Source organism: Ornithodoros turicata, chromosome 6, assembly GCF_037126465.1.
Source record: "Ornithodoros turicata isolate Travis chromosome 6, ASM3712646v1, whole genome shotgun sequence".
In the NCBI taxonomy this organism is placed as follows: Eukaryota; Metazoa; Arthropoda; class Arachnida; order Ixodida; family Argasidae; genus Ornithodoros; species Ornithodoros turicata.
Window position 1 is genome coordinate 8396008 of NC_088206.1, and position 20956 is coordinate 8416963.

Below are 20956 nucleotides of genomic sequence, written 5' to 3' on the forward strand. Positions count from 1 at the left end.
CTACGTCATCCCTTAAGCAATCACATTAACCAGCAACATTCGTACACTTTCTGATGTTTGCTTTATATTCTTGATATTTCGTTTTGCTAGCTTTTGTTTTGCTTTGCTTCTTGTTGGTGCACCGTCCGGTAGACCTCGCTGTTGTTGGGCACCTTTCAAACTAAACCGTTATTATAGGCAATGCACTTCGCAGTCTAGTGCTCGGAACTGGTGATACATAGCGTTGACCCCACAAATTTCTCCTTTATTCCCCTTTAATCTTTTTCCTACACACAAATTTCAGAGAAGCACATGCTTTGTGGAAGCCAGTTTTGTTCGTTTCAAGCGAAGTAATTTCTAGCATGCTGTTTTCTGTGGGCACGTCGCAGGAAAGGGAACTGGGACCTCGCCTCGCGAAAAACAGGAAAACATACCAAGAGGTTTTGTCGTCCCCTTGTTAAAGAGAACTAATAGAAAGGCACATTATAAAATACTTATATTTCTCATAAAAGAATGCACAGTGCGAATGAACATTATCTATGGTGCCGTTGGCTTCATCACTTTTTCGGAAAGCTCTTTGAGCTCTTGGAGGTTACACTGGACTGCGTTCTGCCTGCGGCGTCATCTTGAGCGAACGCTGTCTTCGGAGCCCATGACCCTTTCAACGGCTTCATCCCAAGTTCCGCTCTGGCCAGTTCGTAAAAATGCTCTTCGTCCATTTCATTCATCGTGTTAAGCAGGCGCCTCGTCGAGGTATCAGGAAGCTTCGCCAGCGCAATCTCACTGACAAACACAAGAAATACCATAATACCGAATGCAACGTCCGGAGAGAACTCGTGCTTCGAGGAGAACAATGCCAGCGCAAGAGCACCCCCCAGCCGTCCGCACATGTAACCCCCGCATACGCCAGCGCTCCTGACGACGGTGGGGAACAACTCAGCCGTGTAAATGTATCCAACTTCAATCGAGAGCAGCGCTGCTGTCTTGCCGGTGACCACCAGCGCGTTGTTCATCCACAGCTGACTCGATGTGTACGTCCCCAGTAGTACTGCGGTGGATGTCCCGACAATGCCCAGTGTTGTCACGAAGACAGTCTTGCGTCCCAGCGAGTTCATGGCGAAGAACATGGCCACAGTGGCGAAGGCAGCGAGGAAGGGGGTAGTGACCTTCGCCCATCTTACAGTTTTTACCGCGTCCGTGAACGTGAGGCCGTAGAAGGAGTACATCATGGCGAACCAACAGAAAAAAATAACGTATGTGCGCGAACGAAGCAGAGGACTCCTTAGCAGAACGTATGGTTTGACCGCTACGGTTTCTGCAGACTTTTTTTGTATTTTGACAGCAAGTTTCTCGAATCCTTTCCGAACTTTGTCAGATGGCTCGTGGTTGACTTGTGCGGCCCACATAACGCATTTCTCCGCCCGTGCAAAGTCGCGGATGGCAAGAAGCCAGCGTGGAGACTCTTCAATCGTGTAGAATGCGGACAGAAGCGTTAATGTTATTCCCATGATGATGAGTTGTACTACCCACCACTGCATCTCGAACTGACCCAGAAAGACCATGAGTGCTTCCGCTATGCTGACACCGAGAGACACCGCTATGGTTCCAAATAGGGTGCGGTTTTCCAAAGACGTGACCTCGATTAACAAGGTCAGGATGGATACGAATATGGTGCTTACGCATGCTGACACAATGCAGCGGAAGATGACGAAGAGGGGAAAACTCAAGTTGAAGCAACTTCCGAAGCCAGCCACCTGGAGAACTACGACGGCGCTTCGAATAATAGGCCTTCGGCCACAGCTGTCCGCCGCAACACCCAGTACAGGTACGGCGACCATGGCTCCCACCATGTATATCGAAGACGCCATCGAAAGGAGCCATTCCCGGCCGCAAACGAGGTCCCATTGAGTTACGATGGTTGCTGTCGACGTGTCGTACTCCCAGAAGTCGCACGGAACAGGGCTCCGGTTGACGCTCAGTGGTTGGTCGTAGACTGTGCAGCGACTATAGGTCTCGTTGTCAGCGGCGGGTATTCCTGTTTTCTTCCAGTCTTCAGCGCTGAGATAGGAGAAAGATACAGGTCGTTTGCACCAGAAGTCGACCTTGCGTGCGATTAGCTTGAATGCTTGTGTGTGGCACTGCAGGACGACTAGGGCCAGGACGTTGGTACAGAGGATCATCCGTTGGAAGGCTCCGTGACCATAAACGTCGCCGAAGCTGTACTCGTGCTCTTGCTCAAAGTCACCTCCAACTGGTTCAGGTGCAGGAGGTGGTTTCAGGAAAGGTCGACCTATGGATCTTCTTTCCGAGTCTTTTTGAATCTCGGAAGTTTTCATGGACGTTCTTTCACTGAATGAAGGCATCGAAGCCGCTGACTGACGTTTAAGTGGCCGGGAGGCATGCTTTGACTTCTTTGACGAACGAGACGCTTGTGACATCTCTCCTGCGTGGTGAGGCAGTGGGCGGTGAGAATCTGTACCCCTGTAGCAACAATGCTGGTTCCTTTACAGACGCTAGCTGCAAAGCTACAGAGCGAAGATCGTTCTTCTGCTCTAACGAGCTTGATCACGAGGTCACGCTGGTCATGAGCAGTGATGTCTGACGATGTGGCTGAAGCATGTGCTAGTTATCTTCTTCGTCTGCTTCCAAAGAGTGGCGCGTAGCACAGAGATGAGAAGGTTCAATTAGGGTCTAGAGAAGCGCTGTCGCTGTTTGCTAGCGAAAAATAATAGCTTTCATATGTTTGCATCTTTTTTTACCGTTTCTTTTATCATCTGCCTGTACGTCAAGCCGTAGCACAGATCCTCCTTTTGTTTCTAAAGATACTTACGCCGCTGACGTCAGCATCAGATCATAGTTGTCTTGACACGTAAATCCACGAATAATAATAATGATAATTATTTCAAATATCTGACACATGTTACTGAACATCTTTAACCAATATAATGCTACGGTACCAGTCGTGACAACAGTGAGTAGGTGACGAACGTGAAAGTGCCAAGTCAGATGAGATTGGGAGTAGATTTCCGCAAGACCGGACTTCCCAGTTGTCCTCTTCCCTTTGTACATCGTAATCAGGGGCGGATCCAGGATTTTTCTGAGGAGGGGGTCCAGGCATGGACAGCCTGCTAGACACGCTGTCTAGGGTCAATTGAACACTATGTGAAGACAGAAATTGAGGAGGGGGCTCAGGACATCCGGACCCCCCTCTAGATCCGCCCCTGATCGTAATCAACATCGCTATCGCCCTTAGTGGATAACGGCCACTGTTCCGAGGACGAAGAAGAAGAACAACATCGCTATCGCATGCTTTGATCCATATTTGATCATAATCTGAAAGGGCAGCTCGCTAACGTGTTCTAATCTGTTCGCTAATATATGTTCTGAAGATCACGTTTTTCGCTTTATCAACGGTATGTAAGTAATCTTCCTTGCAACTGCGCTATTTTCAGATAAATCTAGCTTTAGAAGCTTAAGCTATTCAAGCTTAAGTTCAGGGAGGCCTAATTATTTTTACAGCAAGATACGCGCCGCTTGCAGGTCTTACTTTCCTGGGGATAAGGGTGCGAGGTTTGTCGGGGCGCTAGTCGTTGTTAATCGTCTACCGTAAGAGCCATGACTATATTTCAAATCGGGACAAGATGCAGGGCTATGTATGTAGGCAGTTTTCCTTTCTTTCTTTCTTTTAGACGTTTCCTTTTTTCTAACGTTGTCTAGAAATATTCGTAGTATATACGCATTCAAAAGCAAGACTCCGGCTCACTTTGGCTAGCATCAAGCACAAAAACTGAGAAGGCAGTGGGACTGCTCCAGAGGGTACTGAGTAGTACACGGGTACCCGTAGTACCCTAGTACCCGTAACTGCTTCGGTTGCCTCTATGTCCGCAGCGATGATCTTAGCAAAGAGAAGTATATAGGGGTGATGGCCTCAAGACATTAGAACAACAATGTTTGAAGTAAAAATCACTGGAGTCCACACGATTTGAAACTCCCTCGCGACGTATGCGCGACGTCAGTGTGTCGACACAGGGGCGCTCCGTTTCACCTGGCCACAACGGAACACTCAGATGTCCTCTAAGTTTTTATTTATTTATATATATTTTTGTTAGCTGCGGCATGTTTCGCAACGAATGAAATCAGCTCTGCGGAAGAACAGCACGCACAGGTGACTCCTCCAAAATCTTCCACTCTAGGAAACAGAATGAGCTAAAGAAAAATCGGGTGATGAGGGAAGGTGGAGTCGTGACGTAGTCTATTTTCCCGGCATGTGACTGGCCCAGCTCAAACGTGTGGCTCCGCCCCAGCGCGTGAGCTGGGAAGAATTAAACAAAGAAGAAAGGCGAGGGAATCTTTCGGAGTCACGTGAAGATCGTGTCGGTCGTCCGCGGCTGCTTTCTCCGACATTTTGATTTCGCGGCTGTAATACGCTGTACGGCGGCTCACAATGGACAGCTTGACGAATGAGACAGGATTTCGAGCCACGTTAAATGGTCGCCTCATTGCTCTTTAAAGTGGGACTCCGCAACAAAATCACCACAAAGGTTGGGGTATATCCGTAATGTTTGGGATGTCAGGAACATGTGTACGAAATATCTCGTTCCAAAACTCCGCAGATTTTATTCAAACGAATTTATTACGAAGCGAGCGCTTCGCCTCTGTGAAGCGAGAGGGCGCTGAATGCAGCACACTGCTGACATCATCCGGCATCTTTTCCCGGCGCTACTCCATTTAACCTGCTTGTGTTTTGGAAGGATATAACCTCTTTCCAATGCGTACTCTCTTGCTATCCCGTTGCTATCAACGCCGTAATGGTCGGCTCAATATGTTGCATGAGTGGTTGCGGCAAGAGATACGTTATACGACGGAAACGGCAGCTACATGGGACGTCCGTTTTTATTCCCTTCAAAACGCAAGGGAGAATGCAGGTTTCGAAGCAGTCGAGAATGCTGGGTGACGTAACGGTATCCTCCTTCGTGAGAATCGCGGTAGTATGGAGCTCTTCGCAGTTTCGGTTTCGGTTTGCTATTATCATCATTTACGAATTAATTACTCGCGCAAAGTGAATGCTAATGTCGTATTCGGTATCAAGAAGATGGTTCATGTTCGGTATGATGCTCACCTATTTTTTGTACATATTTATTTAATTTTTATTTGTTTTTAATCCCTGCGAAGTCTCCATTGAACTTGCTTCGGCCGTGAGAAGATGTGGTGACGTCACCATCCTGGAGGAACGTCACGGAAATGTCATGCGAGCTGATGAGGAGATTCTACCGCTTGCTCCTCCCTGCCAGTGCAGGCCCGTTGCCGGACCCCACAAGAAAATAATATCTTCGGAAGTACGTCGATTTTGAGCGAAAGGGCTCTCGGGACAGTTGTCTGGAAGCAGACGCACCTGGCAGACATATTTATGTCGTCTTGCGCTGGGGAACGAACGTTTCCTTTAAAATGAGCGAAAAGAAGCGCAACTGCGTCCCGTATAGACGAAATAGGAGTTTTTCTCTTCCTTCTTTTCGTATGTTTTCTTACTTTGTGCCCGGTGCATTTATAAAATGGTGAAAAGCAATTCCAATCGAGTTGTTTTGTATTGGATTTCATATTTTCTTTTCTGTTTTCCACATATGGCTGAAAGCTATACAGGTGCAACGCTGATTATCATTCGACTCTTCTTTAATGCTTTAGACATTGAATGCGAAAGGGATGTTTTGTGACACAAGACCGAGCATTCTGGCGTACGCTATGGTCTGCACTGTAAGTTGTTTCTGCGCTATTTACGTACTATATGGAGAACTAAGGCCTGCTTCGTCTCGAAGTACTACTGTATAACACCTTCTCGCTTTTGTCGTTTTTAGGGGTGGTATGGCCTACTCCTGTACGCGTTATACGTAGCCGATGGTAAGCATTGATATATTTTCATTAACCCCCAATGAACCTTGTCATATTCTGCAAAAGTAGGCAGTTCATGAATGTGGGTCATGGGCGTAGAAAAAGTTAACGTCAGATCAAATCGAGAAACCCATTCTCTACCGTTTCGCATACCATGCCCTAGAATGGGAATTTGACTCACATTAGGGGTAGTTCGAGATATGGAATGAATATAGGCACATGATAAACGAGCGTTGGTGGGCTGGATATGGCCATGGACCAAGCAATTTTGACAAAGAAGAGAGGGCGAGAGGTCTGAGAGACCCGGACAGTGTGGTTCGGGAAGGTGTGAAAGCAATAGCAGATAGCGACGTTTTCTTAAACTGCAACAAAAAAACAAAAAAGAACAAGAAAATACGAATACATTTGTACAACTTAAAACTGTATGCATGTCATACCATGGTGTTTCAGGTTCTCTTTCTTCTATTTTTTACCAGTTTCTGATACTAAGTCCCTAAGAGATTGTCACGTGCAGAAAGGTATCGAATTCTTCCTTTGTAAACACATCCCCGTCTTCGTGAGGTATTTCTTTCGTTTCGAACAGCAATATTCATTAGAAACACGAACTTAAGACTGTCCTGCTTTCACAGAAAAGGGGAAAGGTCACAACCTTAGAAACGGCAATGGAACGTCTAGTTTTGCTAGCCATTCTATATTGTTCTAAGTGTAGCGGGCATAGTCATTTAATAGTGAGTTTTAGTATACCGTGGATAAAGTTATCGTGCCTATCGGAACCAATCGCAGTCATGCATGACTCAGAATCTTATCCACTGATTGGTTCCGGTTGATACGGTTCCACGCAAGCCACCTTATCAACGGTCTGCTAAAGCTCTCTATTTATAATACCTTCACCGTATAACTCGGTTCACGTGCGTTTATTCCGCTACTCTATCGTGTGCATTGTATCTATCGACGTTAAAAGTGTAATTCATTTGCCGCACAGATCAATTCACCTTTAATAGTCTGATGAACCTTCTCTTCTACGGAATGAACTTCGTCATGCATGCTGTATTGCTAACTGCGATGGTCATTGTAAGTAACTTCTATGATTTTTACGTCCTGTCCAAGCGCGGTAGGTGTGAACCATATCATGGTATTCCTCTTTCATCCGCTCCACGAAGTGACTGCAGGGTTCCACGACAAAACAAACCCGGATATAACGGATCGGCAGATCAGTTGATCACGTGTCCTCGTAGTGATCGTAAGGCGTCCGGTTCGTGTAACGAATTATCATTAGACAATAGAGAGCTTTAGGAAATCGTCAGAGTCCTTCGATTCCGACTCCATATCGCTGGCAGTCAATCAGATACCAGCAACGTGATGTCACCCACTTTAATGGAAGCAGGCGATTAGATAATGTTTTCGGAAACGTTATCTTGGAAGTTCTAAGTTTTCCTAAAACGCCCTATAATCGCTTATCGTTTGCGATTGAGAACAATCGAATCTTCACTACCGTCTTTCTACGTATGGTGCACTCCCCTCAAGATTGCACGCAGACAGAAAAAAAAAAAGGCTTGCGAACGTATCTGGGTGGTTCACACATGTTCACTTTCAGGCGTGAAGATCAGACCGGTCTGTTCGTGATATTATTCTAGCATGTGCGGAGAAGTGACATGAAACTCAAGTGTACATCCTATATGTTTGCGGATATTGATGAACTAAACCGTTCCTCCATATCAGTGACGATCCATTCGCGGGTGAGCTTTTGGAAGTGTATTGTGGAGCTGCTCTCGCGCTTGTGAAATACGTGCGCGTGCTTCTTTTTACAGCGGTAGCTGTTGACGGAAAGGTCTCGGGAAATCGCTGTGGTTGTATCACAAAACCCTCCGTTTTTTCTCTCTTCTCCTTCTCTTCACTCCTCCTGTCTTCTTCCTCTTCTGTCTTCTTCTTCCTTCTTCTTCTCTCTGTTGACAGTCGGTTTCGGTGATGCAAACAAGTTAAAATAATCTAGAGCTAATAAAAGCAGTTTTGACATACTCAGAGATAGGTACGTTGTCCAGGAAAATGTCGCGATATTTCACCCGCTTTTGGACCGATTTTAGTAATATTTTCCTCCTGTGTCGACGTCACGTTTACCTCCTTCTTATGCATTTCTCTTTTGCAGCACAGTGGCCATCTACTGGGCATCTTCATTCTCTACATGAAATTCTCCGTTGCGTTTGTATCCTGTATGCTGTGCCTAAACATCTTTCTTGAGGTATCACCGGAGCTCCATTCTGAATCCATCACGGTCCATACTAAGCGCATTGCCTCAGTTGAAGCTTCCCAAACAATGCAACGTCTTCGCCCAATCTTTACTGACCTCAACCTGAACAATACTGAACGATATTCCCAGTGTGCAGCCAATATTTGGCCAAGACGTTCTGCTGCTTGGGTTCATACGCTTTATGTACTGATTTCACGCTGTTCAATTCTCCTGCGCTGAACGCGCGTAATGACCGCATCACATACGATTCGATAGAAGCAGAGAGCATATCTGGCGTTTAAAGGTGGAAAATACGGCGATACGTTGTAGTTAAGTAGCACTCTCTGGTTGAGGGCCGCCGATATTTCGAACAGACACTGTTCAGCAGTAGAAGAACAGCCTTTGTTTGATATATCGGCGTCTTCAGGCCTGAGACTCTTGCTTCAGTTTCTGGCCCTTATATGACGGTAACAGCCCGTGCAGAGTAGTTTTTCCGGCGGTGCTGAAATTCGTACTTCCTGCATAACGAACCCTTTCTGTTTCTGAACATTCCCTGAAAGGCAACTTCACCACACAACATGCTCCTCGTCATCCCATCCTCCCCGCATGACATTGTTCACACGCCTAATTTGTAGGTATGGGATGGATCCGCCTGTTGCAACCAGTCGGGAGACAAAATGGTATATCATTCTGTGTAGCGATTGGACGACTGTCGGCACAGTTCCCCCTGAAGTCGACCCAGGACGCAAACTAACCCCCTGTCCCCCACTCCTTCTTGCTCTCCTTTCTCCATTTGTCCACATCTGTACGCCGCTCATAGCCACAGTTGCTTCGCGGCGCTAACACTAAATAAAAAAATAACGATTGGCTTCCAGCGGTGTAGCGTGGTGAAGTTCAGTTTCAAGGGCCCACGACGTACAGTGTGGGTTGTTCTTTTGTCAATGGTTTCGTCGATTAGAGGTTGTCTGCATTGCCTATTTTCTGTAAAGCAAGTACTCCGGAATCCTAACGTGTGATCCTACTTTGCAGGGGCCTTACGCGGACAAAGGCGTTCGGCACACCCGAAGGACTAAGGTTGGTTGTTTTGTATTTACTATATGTATTCATTTATTAGAACTCTCCCTGTTTGTAAACAAATGACGCCATAGTGTTCCGCAGCGCCACCAGTTTGGTAGAGTTGAACTACGCTGGAAGCTAGAGGGGAACAAGGTCGCGGCAGAAATCAACGGTCCTCAGGGGATTACGATGGTCCATGAAAGGGACGCGACCTTTCGTCCTTCTTTTCTTTCAATAGGAGGCAGCCAACAAAGCCCTCCCATTCTGATTTTGTTTCGGTTTCAGTCTGTCTACCAACGTCATGATGACGTTCCTCGGGTAGAGGCTTATTAAGTGCCTTCACAAACGGGGACCCAACTCTCGAATGCGTCTCCAAACGAATAGTAGTAATTATCTAACTTCACCCCTCGTCAGCGAAATATCCTTTCTGCGAGAAGGCTTCTGGTACCTCAACGCCCTGCTGAATGGACCTCTTTCACGACAGCTTATGCGCATGCGCATGACCTTGAGACGCTGGAGTGGGTTATCTCCGTCCTCATTAGATGGCGCAGTATGGGGACGACAGGAGTGGGGGACCAGTGGGGAGACCGCACGAACGGCGCGAGCTCGTCGGTTCAAGTCAGGACCGGTTTTGGTCCTTTGTGCTCTCCACGTGGATTTATTTTGACGCGCTCCGAGCGTGGTTCGCTGGAAAGCCGCTAGGATACGTATACACGTATGTGAAAAAGGTCCACTTGCCAGCGTCTGTATACGATATCGTTGATTCCTGAGTGGTCGTATCTTTGACAGAAACCTAAGGCGTCAAAGGCGACTCTTGACGAAATCGTAAGTACGGCGAAGAGATAGCTGAGTTAGGTCACGGTAGTGGAAGTTCCAGGGTTTACGACATGGTGCATACTCACTATGTGCTCGATTATTTCGCATTCAAGCACAAGTAATGCAGATGCCAGCCCTATACAATACTATTACTCACGAAAGCGTTGCACGTTAATGAAAGCCGTTGCTGATATTGCAGATCGAGTTTCTGGGCGAAATGTCATCTGTGAGTACTTGAAATTAAAATGCCAGCATATACTTTACGTCTTTCGAGAAGCGTCCGTACTATACTAGTAATCGCCTCAGGCTTACGCGTAGTGTTTCTATACGATAAATAGTATTGATCGTAAGGCAATTTTCCTGCAGTTACCCGGAGTTGAACTGAGCAAAAATGTAAGCATTTCATCGTTGTCAAATTTCTATTTCATTACAGCTTCTGGGGGCATTTATACTGTGAGTCGCCAACGGTGACGTCAAACTGTGTCGAATACATCCGCGTGCATTGTGCGCATCGAGAATTCTAATGTGTACTCAGCAAATACTGGGTGTTTATTTTTATCATTTACAGAATTTTTATTAAAAAGCTACGAGAACAGCGCAGGTGTCGTTTTTGCAATTGAGTTATGCGGCCTGGTGGATACCCTCTGGAAGAGAGCGTGGAACTACAAGATGACTACAGTCGACCCCCGTTTATCCGGACGGTGCCGTTCCCGGCGAAATCGTCCGGATACCGGGGCATCCGGATAAATGAAACGACCGAATAGAAACGTCCTACAGAGCAAGATTTAATTAAAACACAGAAATCTCGTCAATATCAGCTGTTACATAGTGGTGTAGGCACTCGATTCCTGCAAACTTTAGCTAATTGCATAGAGTTGAGCCACGCTGTTACGCTGCTCGAAGAATGTCAGTGTGGACGCAAAGTGTCAATGTCGGAGCCTTGTTTCTCACTGGCGTCATCGGCACCGTCTTGCTGCACATCATCGGAGGCAACAGCAGCAATCACACCGTCATCAGTCATAGCTGCACATGCGTCATCATCCATATCAACGACAACGTGGTCAGAAACCGCAGCATCATCTACGGCAGTCGCAGTGAGCCTCTGCATCAGGGATCGCAGCTCAGCTAGGGGAATGTCTTCATCGGCCAACGGGCCGTAAGCAGCAGGCCCTCGGGTTGGAGTTTTCCTCTCTAGAACCGGACAGTGGCTCGAGATATTTCCAAATGACTCGACTGGTCAACGTGACCCAACGCACACAAATAGAAAAGGGGGTCATCGTGCACGGTTGTCTCCCCTACGGAGGAATGTAGGTCCCTAACGTGTGATGGGAATAACCCCAACACAGCGAAAAGGGTGACGAAGCGCGGTCAGCGTCTCCTCTTACTCACGGTAGTCCGGATAACTGAAGCTGGATTACAAGAATTTTCGACTTTCGTTCCCAGGAATGCTTGTCCGAGTCCGGAAGCTGAAGTCCGGATAAACGAGAACAAAATACATGGAGGAAAATCCGTTCCCGTGCCTTTTGTCCGGATACCGCGGGATCCGGATAAATGAAGTCCGGATAAACGGGGGTCGACTGTAATTACCTCAAATCCATTAATTAGATCGTTAATTATTCTGTCTCTTAAAAATCCGGTAAAGAGCAAGGGCCGTGAAATATCCATCGCTGAATTTCGGTATGCCAATTAGCCGAAATCGAAAAAGTGCGCCTCAAGAGCCCACCATCTACGCCGACGGAGGCTCACCTGGGCCCGAAAGCGGATTATCTGGCCAGCATATCGGCACCTACTCCAATCGTCTTCATCGGCCCAAATCACGTGACCCTGTGACGTGGAATGAGAGGTGCGCTCCCTGCGTTCCATTTCGTGCGGCTCATTTTCACATGAAAACTCGGGGATACGTGTGACTCGTTCCAGGATTTGTTAGACGTGGAATGGCTTTCAACGAGGACAGTCTTTTATCTCGCTTTTGCTAGAAATACCCTAATTAGAGAGCTCATTAATGAGTTTTAGGTAATTAGTCATCTTGTAGTTGCATGCTTTCTTCGAGAGGATGTCCGCCTGGCCGTAGAACTCAATTGCAAAAACGGCATCTGTCCTGCACTCATAGCTTTTTCATAAAACTTCTGTGAAGGACAAAAATGAACATCCTGTAGAACCCATTGCGCTGTATTATACAGTTATCTCTGGGTGCCAGAAGAGGTCGTACGCCTTTTTTGTGGCAGTCAACGTATACACAAGTAGGCAGACGCCTCCCATTTCCAACAAATCAACTTTGTCAGGACCCACATCTCCATGTTTCTCTTTTCCAATCAGTCAATCAGTTCGTGGAAAAAACGAATAACGAAAGATTCTCAAATCTCAACGCCAGTAGGTCTTTAGCGAGTTATGGTGTGAAGCTCTGTTGTTAGAATGTACGCTCATTAGTTTAAAGCGATGGCTTATAGGGCCAATCATCGTGTACGTCCGTCCATAGCTTTACGGGGGCCACGTGACATCACGTGACACAGACACCAGCGAAAGCACAATGGAGCTGTTGCATTTAAACGCGTTATACTCCATACACTACGCATAAAAGGAAACAGGCAATTTTATATAACTGGTACTTGTTATTTATTGTTATTGATACTTTTTTACGTCATTGCTTTTATTGCACGAACTGGATATACAATGATGATTTATGGTTGATATATCTCGCAGGAGACTCATCTCGTGGTGGGGATGGCCAAAGTAAGTCTGCACATTTAACTCCCGCTTAGGTCGGAACATTATTTCTGTGTGCATCGTCCATTAATCGTGCATAATGAGTTTTAGTTCGTACTTATTCGTACTTCTTTATCTAGCGCGAAATCACGTCCCACTATAATATGGAAGTAGACTCGGTGAGTTGTCGACATATACCATTTTGTTATTAACCTTTGTCATCTTATCATGACATCGGGATAGGTATCGGGGTAGTAGCTAACACCGCCAGTGTTTAATCGTATACCTCGACAAAGTTCCTTGAGTGATTTACCACCCAGCTATATTCAACACACTTCAAGGAGGCTTTCATATCGTTGAGATGACTTTTCTTCCAGGTGTACGGGATCAATCCGAGGCTTATCTTTAACGCTATCGTGCTTATTGTTGACGTAAGGAACATTTCTATGACAGCTTCCATTTTTTTCGGGGAATGAACGGGCAGTCTTCAATGATTATTGAAACGAACGACCATTGAAACATGCGCGTGGCGACACCAAGCGTGTAATTTGAACCTGTCAGGGGAGGTGGGATCCAATGCTCTTTCAGAGGTTGACGCGCTACCCGCTAGAATGCACTACGTGTATGTTTCAATGGCCATTGACTCCAATGATGACTGAAGACTGCCCGTTTGCGAAGGATGTAACCGGTGTTCTCCGGTACACAGCAATAGATCAGAAAGAAGAATAAAACGCTGCCACGTGCTTTCTTATAACCCGCAGATTCACTGTACGAAGTAATTTCGACTAAATGCGCAGCCAGTTATTTTTAACTGAATTTTCTGCCCAGCGGTATTAGCTGCTGCGGCATCACTGTCAGTAACGTTCGATTTCTGTCCTACCTAGAAATGATTGCGATATACGAGACTGATTTTCCTGATTTCGTTTGACCATGTGCCGTTTTACCGTGTTTCTCGTGCGTTCTACCATGTTTATCGACAACCAAAATGTTCTTCACCTTCTTGCAATCTTTATAGTACGACCCTGTGATAGCATAGATCGAACGGTGTCGGCGCGCTGCGGTGAAACGATGAAAGACTGTGATGCGGATAGCTTCCTCGCGTCGTCTGCTTTTACACGTTTATTCGGCCTCCAGTGCAGTGTCGCCCCCTATAGGTCGATCTCGCAGCAACCTGAACCTGAACCTGAACCTGAGCAAAAGGGCTTAGGTGCTCACTACTCTGCCCTACTCTATACTAGCGAGGTCGGTTCCGAACGTGCCCTTCGTTTCATCTTTATCTCGTACTATCTGATGCTATGCTAGATGAAATTTTGCATTTGTCATCTGCACGTAACCAGCAGTTTAATACAACTCCAATCTCTAAATTTCTACTACTCCAGACTGCCCCGTGTAAACGGACAGTAGTTGGTGTGTATTTCCTGTATACTGGGTGGTCATGTTTGATTGCGTCTTTCTAGTTCAGTTGCTGTTACGTATACCGTAACTAACGAATTCGACTGCTAGCAAACTTGTTAGCAGGGAAAGTAAATTAGCTAGCTGGTGATCGGTCACTGTTAGTAATTAATATAGCTGCCACTGCAATTGTCAGCAAGCTGTAGTTATTGCTTGAAGTAGCTGCTCCTACAGTGTTACGTAGTTGTTAAGAATGCTCTCTTTGCTATATTGCCTCAGTACCATTGCTGGAGTGTTTCTTGTTGCAGGTTTTGTTGATTTGGAGAATGAGCAAATACCGCACTGCCCTCGAGAAAATCAAATAGACACATACGGATCACCGTCACCATGCTGCGATTACGATTTGAATTTGCCTCCAACGAGGAACTTTACTCAAGGAACAACTCCATCTCGAGAAACTTCGAAGACTACTTTAGTAACGTACATTATGAGAAAAGGATAAATAATTCACACCTGAAGTCCAGTTTGTTTTGAGCGGTAGGAAATGCTATATGCTATGGATGCTTTTCAGTTCCTGTTTGCTGTGAATGAAGTGTTCCCAAGAACGAGCGTAAAGGTTTGGGCATTTAGGATTGTACATTTTGGTGCCCAGGACTGGACGGAGGGGACAGTGTTTCAGAGCGGTGCGCGGCAATAAAGTTGCTACTGCAATGTCGGAGACATTGCTTTTTGTTTCATCTAGCGCGCATGGAATAAGGCCGGATGATTCAGAAGAATCACGTTCACATTGCTTCGTGTACCTCCTGATCTACAGCGGACGAAAACCACGACGTCTATACGAATGTCTAAACTGTTCTTGACCTTATAGGCGAAGATTTATGAACCAGTATCGCAAAGAATTCATGTTCCAAAGAGCTGAGGCACGAAAGAAATTGTTTTCCTTTCCACTTGCCGCCTCTCACGAAGTCGCCCCTGGAATCCCATGTTTGTTTGTTATGGGAGAGAAACTGTTATGAAATGTTTAGTGTACCGTGAAATCGCAACGCAAATACAACTTAGTCACTCAATAATTTGTACTCTCCGACTGGCTTGTCACCACTGGACAAGGTTGCACTTAGCTGATATAGTTTACTGGTATTTGTTTTCGACGCCGTAGCCGGTAGTTCAATGAGTATGCGAGCCGCCGCCGGACAAACTCAGTCTAAGGAAATCTCGGGAAATTTTTCGTCCAATTTGGGGGTAATAAAATGCGAATGTAGGTTGGCAACACTGCAGGGTCTCCAGCGTCGATATCTTGACACCCGCGGAAACCGCAGGCGCTTTCCGCACATCTGTACCGCATGTGGGTATGGGCCCGAAGAGTTCACCGCAGCGGGCTCATGACGCCCATGAAGCACTATCAAACAAAATATATACTTTCACACCCGTGTCGGTTTAATATACAAAGTAACGTACTGAAAAAAAAAATGAAGAAATGGGATCACTCGCCACACAATCACAATCGTCACTGTCCTGTTCAGCACTCACACAACACTCACTTTGCAGTTCAGTCCTCTCCGAATCCGGCTCACGCGTGTCTCACAAAGAAAACAATCCAGCAGTTCAACCGAAGGCAAGGGCATTTTAGTTAAACCAATAAGTCTTTGGAAAGTTGTCTACTGTAGGCCACCTGTTCTTGGTTCTTGAAGATTGATGTCTTCGTAGTCACAGGCTGTCTTGTGGTGGCGCCACATATTTTCCAAACTCGTACTTTTCTTTCGCTATTGATTTCTAACGCCACCTATCATTGCCTTTCGTTTAAAAGGTCGAAACCGACAGAGCGATGTGGATGATGGTTATCTTTTTTTGGCAACTTTGTTTCTGCTCGAAAGACGTCTAGCAGACTGTAACCATGGTGTGTTTTAGCACGTGTGGTGGCGCTGCTAGTTCGTGAATTTGTGCTCAATCTGTTTCTGGAGGCTTCGACGTTAGGTTCGATCTTAATCAGCTTCTGGCTGTTGTGTCACCGCGTCCCAAGTTCGTGCTAAGACGTTGCCGGAACCTCGATCCAAGCATCCATATTCATGGCCGGCAGTTGTGCACAAGGTATCTCAGGATTGCTGCATGAAATTATTTTCAGTAATTAGTCCAGTAATTAGTGATATGAACCGTTCCTCCGCGAGAGAGGATCTTTTTACGATGTCTGGCTTACCTGTCCGATATCGTTCTGAGTATGTTCCTTTGAGCGAACTTGTGCCCGATGCTGTTGTCACAGATAATCTTTGACAGCATTGTCCTCCGTAATTCAGTCAACTGAGCTGTAATGAAACGAGCCAGAGAACCGTTATCGTCGAAGGTGATAACAGTCACTGGCTGCGTGTGACGCCTAGCGGGAGCGTGCAGGAGTTGAGGAGGAGCGTGCAGGAGCTCATTCTGCAGTTTGTTCCTTCTTCGTGACAATGAAGTTTTAGCCGCGTAAAACGGCGTGCTGCAGCGAAGACCAGTTGTATTCATGTCCCTTACCTCCCGTTTGTTAGGACACGGAAGGCCTCGCTCTGTATTTCATTTCCTTCACTAACTAAAGCTATAGTTAGACCCTTTTTAGAAAAGCAACCCCGTCCTAGAAGCAAGGATCATGTCCTGTATGTGAAAACTACAAACATGTTGCTTGGGTGTACTCATTTTTTTATATTTTCGTAATGCCATTCATGGTCGTCATCAATGAACAAACAGGTCTAATACCCAAATAAGTTACCGACATGCAAATCACGTCCAAGGTGAGTTTGACTGAAAAGCTATCCGTACCTGGTGTGAAGCTTCCGGCTTGGCTTCCATGCTCGAAGTAGAATCTATCGCCGTACTTGAGTCGCCAAAATTGGATTCCGATGATGCAGCCAAAAGTTGGACCCACGACTCCGCCCGGGAGGGAGTATTCCGATACACCTCCCGTAAACAGGTCGATATCGTTTACGTGCCTGCGATAACAGCTCCGATTAACCTGAGTATCCGGAAACAAATAGTTCAACAAAAGCTAGGAATTCTGCTCCGGTGTAATGTACCCATAGTTCAGGCACATGGGTTCGTGTTCATCTTAACATTTGTGTAAGGGATGACACCGTATTCGGCGCTTTTGCCGTGTCATTTGAGTTGCTACTCTGGCTGCAACACACAAAAAGAAGCACTGCAACGTCTTCATGGAAAACGATGTATGGTAGAATAAAGCTACGTTCCCACTGCCGGGCGTGTGCTCTCGGAGCGGGGAGCGGCGGCCGGAGAACGACGAGGTTCGACGTGCTCTCGAGTTAAACCGGCGAGAGCCAAGGCATAGCCTCCTATATACCTCCTATATAGTATATAGGAGGCTATGGCCAAGGAAACGAGACTTCCGCGTGCGCTACGAGGCAGTCATTTGCTTTCATGCGCCACAGACTCTCGTCTTGTTCTTCGCCTTGATTGGTTGGTCGCTGCCGTCCACCGTCGTCAGTTGCGCAAGGAGCAACATGCTTGGTCGGCGCCAAAGAACGGGCATGCGATGTCCTCCAAGTGACGTTTCTGCCGTTGCGGGCGCCGTTCCGTGCTCCCGCCCGGCAGTGGGAAAGCTCGTTGGCAAGCAACGATCAACCTACAGCGGAAAGTCAAAGGCACCCGAGTGGAAAGAGACCGGGAGGTCGAGGTATCTTTCAGAAGATTTACGTTTTGCCCATTCGAAGGAGAGCACGTAAGCTTACCGCTGATGCCTCGCTTCTGGCTTTATCATCATCATTTTAAAATATAATTACGCACGTTCCAAATATCTCATTAATTGGACACCGTCTGCCGCGTCATATTAACCATATTTGGTTTTGCGCAAAAAAGAATGTCATTATGATTTTCAATACAAGTGTAACATCCATTGCTGTCCGTGTCTAAAGATTGCTTTCGAATTGTCCAGCCCAAGAGGTTTCCACGTTATTGTAATCCACGGACCTGACAACTGTGGCATCGCTCATTACCACAGTTGGCTCGCGACATAAAGCCCTGAATTATTATTATTATTTCTCGCGTCACTGTGTGATCGTGATCACGATCTTCACCAGACTTTGATCAGTGCAAGCCATCTGCGCCTGAGCTTTTTTTTTTAGCGCCGCGAAGCAACTGTGGCTATGTGCGGCGTACATACGTTGATAGATGGAAAGAGGACGCCAGGCAGGAGTAGGGGACAGGTGGGGTTTGCACCTGCGCTGAAGCGGCGTTGCTATAATACTAAAATTAAATGGTGGTAGTTGAAGCCATAGTAACACATCCATTAAGCTATAATACTTCCATACTGTAAACACCCGGTGCTGTTAGAATAAGCCTTCCCCGCATATTTATCGCGTGTATCTGACGTCACATCACGTGGCTACACTCACGCATATAGTCGTTGGAGTCGTTCCCGCACCGGTCGCGGCATGGCGCTGTCGAGGTCCTCGAATTTCTCGACGCGCAATCCGAAGCAGCCCTTGAGGTAATCGGTGTATCCGCGTAGTCCGTGGTCTCTTCCTCGTTGAATGTTTAGCGAGATCAGGTCCAATCCGAAAGACTCATTGGTCAGCCGGTACAGGTGGTTTGTGACGTCATTGGTGATGAAGTTGTCGAACGTCTGCGACGTCTGGCGAGCAAGGCCCCGTACGATCCGCTCCATCATTCCGTCTCGAAACTCGAACGGTTTGAAGAAGTTGTCTTGAAGTTTTACTCTGGAGATGTGGCCTTTTGAGTCGATCTGTTGTGAGAGGCATAATAAGAGATGCACATTGAGTGTAGTTCAAGGTTCTCTAACTACTTATGGTAGTGCTCTAGAAACATACGCAACTAAACATAGGAAGGGATTCTAAGGAAACACAGGACCACACACAAAACATATAGACCTCGGTACGCCAAGTTGCATAAGAATGGCACTTGGACGACAAGGTTCGAGCACCAACAGCGGATATCGAACCCGTGTCACTCTGATGACCCGTTCAAAGTGGCGTGATTTTGCGCATACCGAGTGGGAAGGAAACGTACTCACTCAAAAGTACACACAGTAAAACATGAAAGAGGAAACATGCAGCTAACGCGCCTAGTATTCTTGTTCACGCGAGGCTGCAAATTGCGCAGAATCGCTTTCATTTACGATAGAATGTGGGAGCAAGTTCCAATCGCAGATTGATGTCAATAATGGAGAGTATTTGAATGCACTAGTATATATGGGCGAGGAGTGGCTGAACTTTGAAGCTGAAATATTGACGAGAAGTTCGATACTATCGCGTTACTGTAACATCTCCTGAACGTCAGTTTGCGTTGTGGGACTTCGCGTCCAGCTGCTTCGCCGGCCATTTAGTCGAGCGTGGTTTTCACCACTTTACCAAAATGCTCGGTAAGAATTTTGTCCACTTCCTGTCACTGAACCTACATGCGATGCTCAGACTCAGGGTAGACTCACCTGCATGAAGTCACCGTTGAGAATGGTATGTCCAAATCGGAAAGCAGCTCCTGCGAACTCGTTCAACAATGTAGGATCGACGTTTTCGTTGTAAGTTGTGTATCCATAGGGTAACACAGCTAACCCGAACTCCCGGTGGAACGCTTTGCCAGTAACCAGTGGAAGGAATTCGTTGTAGGTGATCATCTGCATCTGAGCTGTCACGATGCGCCTGGCGAAAGTAATTCGAACATTTGGATCAGTAAAAAATGATTTCAAAATTAATTTCATAGTACGTACCTTGCTTCTTGATATATCCTTTCGTCGTCCCAGTGAGGATTAATGCTCGAAAGCTTATCGGCCATTGCGTTGTGTTGTCTAAGCCACACCGTGTGCATGGCTGTCAGTCCTGGTTGTTCGTTGACACGTTCGTCACCTGTAAAGGAATTGGTTCGGAACTGTCACGTGTCAGCGAGAAAATGTCTTCGATAAACACCATTGGAGGGTTCAGACTGGTACTTTGATGAACATGTGGATAATGTGGAACTTATCCGTACCGGCTCTGAAGCAGATATCTCCGGTCTTCGGTCGGCTGCACTTGTCTTCATTAGGATGAAAGCTGGCAGGAAGAATCATGTCCCCTTTCCGTCCGACATCGAACTTGAGACGTCCTGAAATGGTACAGTTAATGCTTTGCCCGTGACTTGCAGGACAGGTTGACTTACCGTCTCCTTGAAGGGTTCGTAGACGTTTCCCGTCTTCGAAAGAACTACCGTACACTTGAGAACCGTCGATGAACGACGTCAAGGAGTCAATTTGCTGACGAGGGCCTATGGACGGTAGAATATGGGTTAATATGACTAAGAACAAGAACAACAACAAAAATGCAGTGATCATGTACAATCGTAGTATTTCACTTCTATCCCCCGAGACAGCGAAAGAGCTACGGTCACAGTGAGAGGTACGCCAGAAGATAGTCGGCCGCGCCACGAGCGTGGGCACAGTGGTGGCACAAGGTTCCCATTTTGTAAGCACCCTCAAGCGGTCGCTTGTGACAAAACCACCACCTTGTCCAGGCCCTACGTCGCAGGAAACGTCATCTTCAGGTCATGTGACCTTGTTTGTGTTTCGTCTTGCCACTGGCACGTCCGACATAACCCCGCGGCACACCTGTGGCTCTTCCCCCTGATGACGTCATGCTAACTTGCGCTGCTATGCTAGTGCGCTGACATTCTGATTTAGCACAGTGTCGTATCGTCAGGTCCTATTGCCATGCACAAACATCGTGCATAGTTCTTCGTATCTGAGTGTTTGCACTCCAAGTGTCTATGTACGTTCATGTGTTCAGAGTTGTTTATGTGGTATGGAGCAGCCGGCTTCCCCGTCGGTGGTGCCAATTTTCTTCTCTTTTTTTTTTTTTCTTTTCCACTGACTGGCTCGTGCATAGTAACCAACACTTTTCGTGATGCACATGAGACAACTTCGCCTCGAGGACTGCAGTA

General features: G+C 46.7%; 3 protein-coding genes across 10 annotated transcripts in view; 1 reads left to right on the forward strand and 2 right to left on the reverse strand.

Moving 5' to 3' along the window:
- Positions 1 to 458: 458 nt before the first annotated feature.
- On the reverse strand, positions 459 to 2576 carry LOC135397611 (solute carrier family 22 member 7-like). The gene has a single exon (XM_064629232.1). The coding sequence runs from the start codon at positions 2415 to 2417 to the stop codon at positions 537 to 539; it is 1881 nt and encodes a 626-aa protein (XP_064485302.1). The 5' UTR covers positions 2418 to 2576; the 3' UTR covers positions 459 to 536.
- Positions 2577 to 3249: 673 nt separating this feature from the next.
- On the forward strand, positions 3250 to 14571 carry LOC135399003 (uncharacterized). 4 transcript variants are annotated; one of them, XM_064630628.1, is made up of 13 exons: positions 3250 to 3396; positions 5659 to 5727; positions 5829 to 5871; positions 6845 to 6933; positions 8006 to 8098; positions 9116 to 9160; positions 9932 to 9967; positions 10158 to 10184; positions 10325 to 10351; positions 12659 to 12688; positions 12802 to 12840; positions 13039 to 13092; positions 14362 to 14571. In XM_064630628.1, the coding sequence occupies exons 2-13, from the start codon at positions 5677 to 5679 to the stop codon at positions 14416 to 14418; spliced, it is 591 nt and encodes a 196-aa protein (XP_064486698.1). In that variant the 5' UTR covers positions 3250 to 3396; positions 5659 to 5676; the 3' UTR covers positions 14419 to 14571. The 4 variants fall into 4 exon arrangements, with proteins under 4 accessions (XP_064486698.1, XP_064486697.1, XP_064486699.1 ...); XM_064630627.1 differs by having other exon boundaries at positions 3250 to 3392; XM_064630629.1 differs by lacking the exon at positions 13039 to 13092 and having other exon boundaries at positions 3250 to 3392.
- An 893-nt stretch (positions 14572 to 15464) lies between these two features.
- The window catches only part of LOC135399002 (peroxidase-like), an 81700-nt gene continuing 76208 nt past the window's right edge, over positions 15465 to 20956 (reverse strand). For all 5 annotated transcript variants that reach the window (XM_064630623.1, XM_064630624.1, XM_064630626.1 and 2 more), the window contains exons 8-15: positions 20180 to 20284; positions 20012 to 20125; positions 19755 to 19890; positions 19476 to 19686; positions 18424 to 18773; positions 16838 to 17007; positions 16245 to 16350; positions 15465 to 16152 (exon numbers count right to left, since the gene is read on the reverse strand). In XM_064630623.1, the coding sequence (XP_064486693.1) occupies positions 16077 to 16152; positions 16245 to 16350; positions 16838 to 17007; positions 18424 to 18773; positions 19476 to 19686; positions 19755 to 19890; positions 20012 to 20125; positions 20180 to 20284 (1268 nt within the window). In that variant the 3' untranslated portion in view covers positions 15465 to 16076. The remainder of the gene's footprint in view (positions 16153 to 16244; positions 16351 to 16837; positions 17008 to 18423; positions 18774 to 19475; positions 19687 to 19754; positions 19891 to 20011; positions 20126 to 20179; positions 20285 to 20956) is intronic.

What these genes read in the sequence shown, in the direction of transcription:
- LOC135397611 (XM_064629232.1), bottom strand. Translation starts at nt 2,417, where the DNA reads ATGTCACAAGCGTCTCGTTCGTCAAAGAAGTCAAAGCATGCCTCCCGG.
- LOC135399003 (XM_064630628.1), top strand. Translation starts at nt 5,677, where the DNA reads ATGTTTTGTGACACAAGACCGAGCATTCTGGCGTACGCTATGGTCTGC. An exon ending in CGTACGCTATGGTCTGCACT is followed by an intron (nt 5,728 to 5,828) that starts GTAAGTTGTTTC and finishes TGTCGTTTTTAG; the next exon opens with GGGTGGTATGGCCTACTCCT. An exon ending in TTCTGGGCGAAATGTCATCT is followed by an intron (nt 10,185 to 10,324) that starts GTGAGTACTTGA and finishes ATTTTCCTGCAG; the next exon opens with TTACCCGGAGTTGAACTGAG.